This window comes from Frankliniella occidentalis, unplaced genomic scaffold, assembly GCF_000697945.3.
Source record: "Frankliniella occidentalis isolate FOCC.00 unplaced genomic scaffold, Focc_3.1 Scaffold7, whole genome shotgun sequence".
Classification (NCBI taxonomy): domain Eukaryota; kingdom Metazoa; phylum Arthropoda; class Insecta; order Thysanoptera; family Thripidae; genus Frankliniella; species Frankliniella occidentalis.
Window position 1 is genome coordinate 2,247,239 of NW_026267137.1, and position 11,185 is coordinate 2,258,423.

General features: G+C 50.5%; 1 protein-coding gene across 1 annotated transcript in view; it reads left to right on the forward strand.

Annotated features, from left to right (window-relative positions):
* The window catches only part of LOC113215360 (hemicentin-1), a 479,462-nt gene that overhangs the window by 465,204 nt on the left and 3,073 nt on the right, over nt 1–11,185 (forward strand). Inside the window, exons 10-22 of the mRNA XM_052273338.1 lie at nt 136–317; nt 456–559; nt 1,223–1,439; nt 1,525–1,791; nt 1,880–2,245; nt 2,378–2,644; nt 2,726–2,983; nt 3,512–3,547; nt 4,579–4,719; nt 5,650–5,683; nt 7,544–8,052; nt 8,647–8,718; nt 9,407–9,546. Coding sequence (XP_052129298.1) covers nt 136–317; nt 456–559; nt 1,223–1,439; nt 1,525–1,791; nt 1,880–2,245; nt 2,378–2,644; nt 2,726–2,983; nt 3,512–3,547; nt 4,579–4,719; nt 5,650–5,683; nt 7,544–8,052; nt 8,647–8,718; nt 9,407–9,546 — 2,593 coding nt within the window. The remainder of the gene's footprint in view (nt 1–135; nt 318–455; nt 560–1,222; nt 1,440–1,524; nt 1,792–1,879; nt 2,246–2,377; nt 2,645–2,725; nt 2,984–3,511; nt 3,548–4,578; nt 4,720–5,649; nt 5,684–7,543; nt 8,053–8,646; nt 8,719–9,406; nt 9,547–11,185) is intronic.

The following is an 11,185-nucleotide window of genomic DNA, read 5'->3' on the forward strand; positions in this document are numbered from 1 at the left end:
CCCCCCCTCTCTCCGACCCTCACCGGCCCCGGCCGATGAACGCCTTCCTCCGCGTTATTTCCACGAGATGAGGAATTTAAGCCCCACTCTCTCTCCTGGCGGTGTGATGAAAGGCAAATAACTGTGTCCCTGCAGGCGGCGCGACGGTGAGCCGATCGTCCTGGAGCGCAAGGACCACTACGAGGGCAGCACCCCGGACCAGACGACGCTGCTCATCAAGAACTCGACGCGCCACGACCACGGGCTGTACACGTGCGAGCTGGAGAACAGCGTCGGCAAGGGCAACTCCTCCAACGGCGTCTACGTCAACATTCAGTGTGAGTAGTGGCAGCGTATATAAGAACATGCCCAGGGCCTGTTTACGCTAAAAAAGTATTTATACTGAAATTTTGAATTTGTGATTTGTGATCTTTAAGAAGAAAACTTTACACACTTCTCTTCCTTTTCTCCTCTAGTCCGTCCCGTAGTTCGGCTGGAGATGGACCCTCCGACGCCTGTGAGTGAGCTGGCCAAGATGAACATCACCCTCATCTGCAGGGTGGAAGCTGGCAACCCAGAGGTAAGACAACCCCGTTTGAGTTTGTGAGCAGGAACGTGATGTGACATGTTCGACGGAAAGAGAATAAAATGACAACGGCGACAATGTGACTCACAAGGAGATCGAGGAGATCATGACAAATTCCTGTCTTGATTGATGTCTATCTGCCTGTCGTTGCCCTCGCAGACCCTGAAAGAAGTGCATTGGTACAAGGACGGCGAGCTCGTAGACCCGGATGAGGTAACGCGGCGAGTGGAGCGGATTTTTTTGTGGTGGTTTGCTTCCAGCTTTTTGGTGACTTTGCAGGATCACCGACTAAAGATTTTTTTTGTTATTCTTATTTTTATTTCAATAACATTTTTTTTGTAATTCGACTCATTTGCACGGAACGACGAAGAAGACTAATAGCGACCAATAACAATATTTACTGCCTTGTTGAATGCTATTAAATATACTGATTATCTGCTTTCCCTCGATAATATTTTTCGATAATTATTTTATTTTTAAACAGAAAACACATTTTTACATATGAAAGGGCGTGATTGCCCTCTGCCTTGTGTTACACCGTACGAGTTGTGGATGCCGCCGATGCCTGTTTGGTGCTTGCCCGCGTGTCTTGGCTTCCCCCCACTCGAGCGCCCCCTCCTCCCGACCCCGCCTCACTCACCCCTTTGCGTGTTGCAGACCCTGCAGGCGGTGCGCTGGCTGCTGGACGGCGAGCTGCTCAAGGAGCTGCCCGACTGCAACTCGACGGCCATGGGCGACTCGTTCTGCGACGTGGACCCGAGCAAGCTGCTGCTCGAGGCGGTGGAGCGCTCCTTCCACGGCAACTACTCGTGCGAGGGCGCCAACGAGGCGGGCTGGGGCCCCGTCTCGGAAGACACGCAGCTCATCGTCTACTGTACGCAGGAGTAACTGTATTTCTACCGCCGTGCGTTTCTACCGGCTACAAAGAAGTACTCACCTTTGTACCCTTATCCGCGCAGACCCGCCGGGCCCCGCCGAGCTGACGCACTCGCCGAAGCGCGTCGTCAAGAACAGCGAGGTGACGCTTAGCTGCGGCGTCCAGGACCTGGGCCGGCCGCCCACGACCGTCTTCCGCTGGTTCCGCAACTCGGTGCCCATCAACAACGTGACGTCGGCCAACTGGACCATCAACCCGGTCAACCTGCGCACCCGCTCCAACCTCACCTGCCTGGCGGTCAACGAGGGCGGCGAGGGCGAGAGCGCCACGGCCGAGATCAACGTGCTGGGTGTGTACCCCGTCGCGAGCACGTCGCGGTCAGGTCATCTGCATGTGACTGACGTTGCATTGACGTTGTTTTTTTTCCCCACCCGCAGCGCCGCCGGCTTTCATCGAGCGCCTCAACCCGTACGAGGGCGCGCTCTTCAACGCCACGCACATCAACATCACCTGCCAGGTGGAGTGCCAGCCGCTGTGCGACGTCAACTGGCTCAAGAACGGCCAGGCGGTGGAGCACATCCGGCACGACGGCGTGCCCATGTACTCGGTGCGCAACGCGGTCGTGGACCCGGACTACAACCGCGGCGACTTCGAGTCGCAGCGCTCCACGCTCATCTGGAACATGGCGGCCTGGCCCGGCGGCCAGCTCGACCGCGTCCACGACAACGCCAACTACACGTGCCAGAGCTCGAGCAACGAGGTGGCCGCGGGCGTCAAGAGCCACACCATCTTCGGCGTCGAGTGTGAGTATGATGATGATGGGTCCAGCGCCTCCAGCGCCACCGGCCCGCCGAGCGCCCGCGCTCGCCGGGCGGCCTATGCGGCCCTCGTAAGGCGCTCGACCTGAAGCGCCCGCTCCGCTCTCTCGTTTCCAGACCCGCCCGAGAACATCACCGTCTCCAAGCAGGTGGTGTCCGTGGTGGAGTCGCGCGTGCCCGAGATGGTGCTGTGCTCGGCGCGCGCCTACCCGGAGGCCATGTACGAGTGGCGGGCCGAGAACTCGACGGACGAGAGCGCCGTCATCAAGCGGCACAAGCTGATCCTCAACAAGTCGATGCACCGGAAGGACAGCGGCAACTGGACGTGCACGGCGTTCAACCGCCACGGCTCGGTGTCCACCACCATCCGCATCGACGTGCAATGTGAGTAGTTTACTCGGACTTGCTTATCCCCCCCCCCCCTTTGTTTTCGCCCCCTCCTTACACCTGCCGTGCTCGCCGCAGACAAGCCCGAGTGCACCATCACGTCGGAGGAGGTGGACGGGCAGCTCGTGCTGACGTGCCTGGTGCGCGCCAACCCGGACCAGGTGTCGTTCACTTGGCGCATCGAGAACTCCAACGAGACCGTCGAGGAGAACGTTGTGAGCCAGGGGCTGCGCAGTCGCCTCACCCTGGACACCCGCGCCGAGGACACGAGGACCTACTTGTGCTTCGCCACCAACTCGGTGGGGCCGTCCTTCCCCTGTGAGCGAGGCGTGCAGGGTGAGTATGGAAAATACAATTCGGGCTACCAAAGTGTTTTGTGTTTTTTTCGACATGGGGTTACCTGGAGCGTGCTTTAATGCTGGTTTTCCTCATCCCTTTATCCGCCAATGGCGATGATGAAGATGTTACTAGAAGTATTTTCTTACTCCCATGGTTTTTGTAGTTTGTATCGATGTTTCTCAGAATACATCCCTCCCTCACCGCCCAAACAGTTGACCCTACATTCGCACTGCCTGCTCGGTCATGACACTAATATCCGTGTCAACAGCAGCGGGCTTTTGTAAATACACCTCTCAGTCGGTTTTTGGCGTATCTTATCCCCACGGTCGTGTCCTAGAGTTATCTTGTTTTCTTTCCTTTTTTTTTTTGCACTTTCCCTACCGTTGCTTCCACTTCACATATTAAAACCTTCCGAGAGCTTTTTGTGTACATTATTAATGTATAGTCCCCTGGTTACAATTTTGCCCAACTCTTCACGCTGTACACATTTACTAAAAACCCTTTTCCGTTATCCTATGCTTTTAGCCCACTACAAGGAGAAAAGTAGTAAGTTAGCTTCAGGTAATTATCATGATGTTACTACTCCTTACTCCTCTCTTAGTAGTGGTAGATTTCATGTAGTATAATTCTAGACACAGCTAATCACTACCTATCTCAAAAATCCTTAGATGCACTTCGCTTTTCAGAAGAAGAACGCTGATGGTCGCACTCGCCACCTGTTATGCGTGTATCGATATTCCGTACTCATACAAACTCAGCCTATCACACGAACATGGAACACTAAAAACACTGAATAAACTACAAAATCACATCTTATTCCGCTTTTTTGACGACATTTCAAACATACGTCTCGCCTGCTTTTTGTAGTTTTGTTAGTGTTATATTCAGTTAAAAACGAGTGCTCCGCGCTTGGGCAAGAGCGCGCTCACGCCCCGCGCTCACGGCGGGCGAGGGGTGAGCGGGGAGGCGGAGGGGGCACTCCTCGCTCGCAGTGTCCTCTCCCTTCGAACTCCCCTCCCCCCGCGCCCGCCTTGAGCGCAGGTGTGAGCGCCCGTTCTTAACTGAATATAACATAGCTTGACCATAGCTTTTAGCGGTTGACTCTCAATTTTGATCGAGCCGTACGCACATTTCCATAAGACATTAGCTGGAGAAAAAGAGAAGTCAAATCATAGGGTAATTGATCGTCGGCAATATTGACGTCTCCTCTGGCCTCTGCTCTTGACGCGAGAGGGCGACACAATTAATCACTTCAATCTCAATCTGCTCCGCTCCTCTCAAAGTTCTTTTTCTTTCCTTTGATTAATTTCTTCCCTAATGCGATGTTTTGGTATTATAACTTCATTGCAAAGTTTAAGAAGGTGGAGCAGGGAGGTGGGCCGAGGGGATGAAATGATGGGGGGCAGAGATGCTGAAGGAGGAAGGGGGCGGTCAATCATTGAGCTCGAGTCTTTATTGTCCCATTATAGATGACGCTTACTTTGGTATAAAAGAGATGTTTCAAACATTTTTACAAATTGAAAATAGACGTGCATCAGTAGTTTTCTTCCTTGAACGCTTCAGGGCAATCACGAACTGACTGTGTTCCGCAGGTAACTTGAGCTGGTGGAAGCGCCTGGAGAACGACAACCTCGTCATCATTATCGCCGTGGTGATCAGCACCATCATCATGGTCCTCATCATCTGCATCATCATCATCCTGGTGTGCCGTCGCAAGCGGGCCGCGGATAAATGTGAGTAGCGACCAGGCGATGACCGCCAGACTCTAAGGAAACAGGTCATATTGTGTAGTAGGAACAAGGGGGGGGTGATCAACAATTTTTGGTTCCTCGGCACTCAGTTTCGTCTTTTACATTTCGGTATACCGACATTATTTTTAGTCATCATGCCGAGAGGTAAATTTTGAATCTCATGCTAAATCCTCTAACACCTAAAAGGTAAGTCGGTTCAGAATTCTTGTATACTGCGTTTGCTTCAACAATCAGTGCTAACTACTTTCTCTCGGCTTCAGGCGGATGACGTGTCGCATTTCTAACCAAATATTTTTTGTTGAAACCATGGTTCAGTTTCTCAGCATGAGCAATTTAAATAAACCGTAACTTTGATAGACATGTTTCACTTATTCAAAAGTAACGTATGTATGTTTACCTCATCCATGCGGGCATGTAGGGATTACTTCGTGAGGTCTTGCTTGTGCATGGATTTACTTATTTTGTCCCACGGCACTTGTGAGGAACTTGTAGACCCACTCTTCTTACACAAGTGGGGAAGCCTGCGTCATTTGCAAGTATCGGTAGGCTTCTATAAAGTATCTAGTGAGAAACAATCATCGGTTCCGTAGCCGTTGAAGTATTATTCCTTACTTAAAGCATGATGCTCGAGACGCAGAGACAGTTATATCTTAGGTATCGATATTCGGGAGAGTTGCTTTCCTGAGTGCATTTTGTCGCTGAGGCACTCTTTCTTATGAATGAGATCGAGTGAAGTATTTTTGGAGCTTGTGCATTCATTTGTTGTGTGTTTGACTGGTATTTTCGAGGACTTTTTTTTTCCTGTCTTCAATGGGAACTAATAACTTTTATCCCAATGGAGGAAATCTTAATTATTTGTTCTTTTATTACTAACGAACTCATGCATTGTGCTTCTCCAACTTTCTTTTTTAGATAATAACCCCGTGGAGCTGGAAGAGAGACAAAAGTAAGTTCCTCTTTGTTTACTAGACTCTCAAAGAAATGAATCTTTCACCGACGATTTTAACAGCGGCAAAACTCAGACTCCAGACGTTTGTCAATTTCGCGCGAATAAAGCGCTTTATGGGATACATTTTTCCCCAACCTAGTACTCCGAGCGCGCTAGTTCCAGTTATCGCGAGCCCTTCCCCTACCCCACCCTCTACTAATCTGCTAGGGTACCTACCTACCCTCAGGCCTGTCACGTTTATTGTCCCCTGTTCACAGTCGTTGTCAGGCAGCCCCTGTCTATTTTGACCTGCTTTTGCTTAACTCTACTCTTCACTAACCAATTCTTTGCGTCTGCCATTTTTATGCAGCTATGAGAGATTCGTGGCGAATCTCTATGGCCAACAGTTATTGTAGTAAGTACATTTCAAGCGCATTTCTCTCCCTCTCTTAACTTATTTTTCTGGTACCAGTTTTGATTATTGGTGATCCCCGATATAACATCTTCCTATACTTTTTCACCCGTTTTATTAAACTTAATTTTTCTACCCGTCTTCGAAATTAGATTCAACTTTGACAGATTTTGTGGTTTGTTTTCCTGATCGAGATGGTTCCTTTTGGGGTCCTTTGTTCGCCGCATAATCCCACCCCATCCCACGCAGCGTGCAATGCCTTGTCTTGATGTAGGCCAGCTTGAGCTCCCGCCAAGTACTCATTTCCATTTTTTGAAAACACTCCTCAAAGAATTTATTTGAACGCGTCATTGACGTTTGCATAAAGAATTTCAGAGAATTTCTCATTTGCACTGACTCCTTTAAAAGTATCTTCTGTCAAATATTCTTTTATTCCATGATTTTAAGAGTTTCGACTCCTAAAATCTCTTCTCAATTCTATCCAACGCCTTCCTTATGTATTCGACGTTTTTCTAACTGTACAAAATCCTGCTTTACTCACAATCCTAATAAAGCAGCTCACTCTTTTTTGCCTTTTTGACACCGGTACTATTTTGGAATTGTAGTACGTTTTAAAACTCTTTTTACCCCACCCACTGCTAATAAGTCTCGATAGATGCTAGTTCTTTTATCGACTTAAAAATCTGTGTAGTTCCCCGCCCCTCAGTGAGGCATGCTCGTTTTACCAACATCTTTCGAGTCGGATGCGACCGTCCTCGTGTCGAGACAAGAAACACGAACGTTCCGACTGTGCTCGCACTGCAACTCAATGATGCATATACCGGGGCTCTTACATGCCAGTACATTGGGTTGCATAAGCACCGGCTCGCAGGCGCTGTCGGGAGCGCGCAGGATTTCGCGCATCCCTCGCGGAACCGCGAGCCTCCCCGTGGAACCGCGGGGGATGCGCGAAATCCTGTTGCGTGGGTGCTCGCGGTTCCACGGGGTATGCGCGAAATCCTGCGCGTTCCCGAAAGCGCCTGCGAGCCAGCGCGTATGCAACCCACCATACTGGCATGTAAGAGCCTTGCACGTCCGGCCTGTAAAAGTCCAGCGAATCAGTGGCTAAAAATTGTGTCAGAGACATTTTCTACATAGAGAGGACTGCGGCCTAGTTGCGGATTGAGGGCCTTTCAAAAAAGGGAAAATTGCGGAATACAGGGAAAAAACAAAAATTCTGCAAAAAAAAAATAGCCTTTTTTCCAAATTTTACCGAAAAATTCCGGCAAAAAACGTTTCAATTTTCGAAAAACTTGAACTTTTCCTGAAAATTTAAATCCCAATCACGTTGTGAGCGAACGCCAAGGCGTATAGGCACTGTGTTGCGGGGCAGAGGCAGGCGGAGCGTTGGGCTGGTCGCCGCGCAGACTCGACCCCTTTACCCGTAGTCACCTTGTGCGTGTGTGTGTGTGTGTTTACCCCGCCAGTCCCGAGGGCGACGCCAGCGCCCCGCCACCCGACGGCGCCCCCTCGCCCGGCGCCGCCTCCCCCGCCGGGAGCCCCGCCAGCCCCGCCAGCCCCGCCAGCCCCGGCAGCGCCGCGGGCCGCCTGGGCCGCCAGGGCAAGTGGCCTCTGCGCCCGGGGGTCATGGTGCACGTCAACGGCGCGCACAGCCTCAGCCTGTCGCGCCTGCCCGAGAACGAGGCCAACAACAACAATAACAATACCAACGTGGCCAACAACAACAACAACGCGGACTGCAGCAGCACCCCCGCGCTGGACCCCACCGGCCCGAAGAAGCAGAAGCGCAGAAAGCGCGCCGCCAGCCTGACGACGCTGCAGCCGCAGCCGCTGCAGCCGGCCGACGAGACCAACCAGCACTCCAGGGCCAACCGGATCCGGCAGATGTTCTCGAACTGCGACCAGAACGGCAGGAATAGCTATAGCTCCAAGAGGGGGGACACGCTGCCCGGGGTGTTCCACAGCAAGTCAGGAGGTAAGGGGTCCGCCAGCCCGGCCCGGCAGGGTACTCACGAGGTGGAGGGTTCCCCCAGCACAGTGACGCACCCCCTCTGCCTAAGAAATCATCACATACCGTTTTAATGGTGCTGGGTTCTATGGAAGAAGAAAGTGCAGGCGACGTTGGTCTGGGTCGCATGGACGCTTACACAAGAAGAGCAGCAAGAAACTTGGGTTTCCAGAGTGAACTGCGGTGAACTGTGTACTTTGTGTGCCCTTGTACATTTTGCTCTCCCGCCTGTCTCTTACCAGTATGTACGTAGCAAGTCTTGTTTGTAGCTTTGCTTGAATGAATCTGAAAGGTGCAAACTGTGTGTCAGCATCAGGCGCACGCTTTGTACATGGCATGCCGCTTCAAGTGCCGTCAAATTGAGCCACTCTATTACCTGCTTGCATTGGCACCTACGCTTTTCACCTCATCTGTATATATTCCGGAATGCTTCATCACCCCACCGAGGGAACCTGTGGGTTTCATATTTTGTATGATAAATGTGTTTTTTTTTTTCATATCGTTTATAGACGCTTGTCCGTAACTCTGCATGGTCTGTTGTGTTCCATGTTGTCATGTTAGTGGTCACGTTCAAGAGGCTAGACGAGTCGGCGAATCCCGGTGGCTCTAGAAAGCGCAAGAAGCCGGGAGCAGGTGAGGCAACCAATCGAAGGAAAATGGCAAGTTGAAAAAGACTTGCCTTATTTCTTCACCATTTTCTGTTCTTTTAAATGAAATTAAACTTTTAAGTTCGTTGATTATCATATATTTTTTTTGTTTTACCAATTTTATTTTTTCTACCGGGAGCAGATTTTAAAATTGTATATTATAAATTCTGTTGTGTATATATTTACTTATCTCTGGAGGCGGGGTGGAAGAAGGTGCATTTTCTTTGTAGAAAATACTCACTTCAGCTGTAAATTATCATACGTAGCGGGGAAAAAAGCGATGTTTTTCGCGGGGCTCTGACCCCGACGCTGTCGTTGTACTCTCTGCAGATTTCTCAGAAAGTTCTCGACAGTGGCGTGGGTCACCTGCGTGAGGCTGAAGCTTTGGCCTAGGGAGAAAAGTGCGAGGGAAGGGGATAGACGGTCTCTCATGGACTCTCTCTTTCTCTCTGAGTGAAAGAGCGAGAGAGAAGGGGTGCAGGAGCTGCTGCCGCTGCTGTCTCTCTTGCTCTCAAGACACTTTTCCCCCTACGCCACCGACGCGAGGTGCCACTCGCGGCGCGCTGCTCTGTACAAAATGAAAATGGCCATCACGTCCAACTTTGCGCACGCTTCTGCCTCACCCTAAAGTTTCCCCCCCGACGACTGTCTTACGCTGCGCCGTCTGCTTGCAGGCCCCAACCCCTCCATCGGCATGGACAAAGCCAAGGACAGGAACAATGCCGCCAACGACGCCTTGCTCCAGCCGGATGCTGACGGCAAAGCTTTCTACGAAAACCTGCCCTTCCACGGCATTCAGAACGCCCCCAATAAGGTAGGAGCCAGCCCTCCGTCCTGGCGCCATCTCTCCGTCTCTCTCTCTCTTCCCCTCTTGTTGTTTTCAGATAATTTTGCGCTGAAACAGTAATAAAGCAAATGGACAGCGCCGGGGCACTATTTGGGAGGGGAGGCGGGGGGGGGGGGGCAGTGCAGGGCCGAGCTGCACGGCTGCGCGACGGCGCACGGACGCCCCCTGCAAGAGGAGGGGTATCAAAATCCATTAAGTGCAACTCCACGGTCAGAAACTCGATTTTTATGACTGTATTTTGCACTGCTCCAGTACGATCGTACAGCAATGGGTACAGAGTTATTTGATGATCTGTTGGCCTTGCCCTGGTCGTTTTGTTGCATGAGTGGATCGAAAGCAGATTTACTTATTACTGTGCACCCCTCTGCACCCACGCTTTACTGCAATGTTTCATTATTAGTTCCGATTTCAAGTAGAAGTTGACTTATTATTTCACGTTTCGTTCCGTGTACTGTTTTATTTGTACGATTATTTCGCTTGAAGGTACATAGTAGATCTTTAGGGTAGAGGAAAAAGGGGACAATTACCTGAAACTTTTTTGTCCCTCCCCGCAGCCCGTTATCACACGTAGCCCGGCGGTCCCAAACCGTACGTTTGAAACAGCCGTTTAACCACTCTCAATGTGGGATGTAAGTTTCATTTGATTTCGCATTGTTGTTTTTTTTCTCATTTTTTTTCTTTCGCTTTCTAGAGAATGCGAGTGTGCTTTGCCAGCTCCCTTACTCAAAACGAATGCTCACAAACTAGAAACTTTTCTCTCTCGCCCTTGTAGTTATCCGTAACAACAATCCTAAAATTTTCATTCAAATGCGATACCCTTCTTAAAATGTATATATTGGCAACGTTTCTATCCAGGATATATGAAATACCCACTCGTCATTTTCGGAACCACATGTATTTTGAACCGTTCGGCAAAGCTGTTTACTAAATGACGGACTTGTCTTGGCCCTTAGCCGCGCCTCGTGAGGCAGCCGGCTTTCGACCACCAGTGAGAAGTCACATGAAACGCACAGGCTGCCTTGTGGTACGTGCACACTGAGAGTTCTAACCCGTTGACTGGCCTTGGCCTTCCCTTCCGATACCCCCCTTACCCTGATCCTTCTGTCCAGTGAGCCCGGGTAACGTTTTAAACTAACTGTAAGAAATGAAAAGGGGTGTCAATTGATATCTTTATCGCTGATGAACCCCTTTTCAGCTGCAATTTTGTTTTATATTTGGTATCTACATACCCCCATGTTCTGCAGCTTTCAATATCATCCTAGGATAAAGTTTGCACGGATGAAGACAACACCCACTGTTTTCAGAATCAATGTAGGATTATGTACCATTAATTTATGTGTTGAATTTGACCTTCCATTAGTCAGTTGCTCTGGCACCGGTCCACACCGTCACCTTAGCCTCTAGAATTGCAGTAGAGACAGAGGGAGCATGCCCGGCCTGTCCTTTGCTTAGAAGCTTGTCGTGTCTAATAATACCAAAGTTTTATTGTGTCTCACTGTGTTGTTCCTGTTTGAAGCTTTGCTAATGGTCGCGAATGCGCGTGCCCTGCCCACCTGCTTGTGTTGTAGTGTGTTGTGCCTGCCCCGCAGCCCGCACCCCCGCCCCG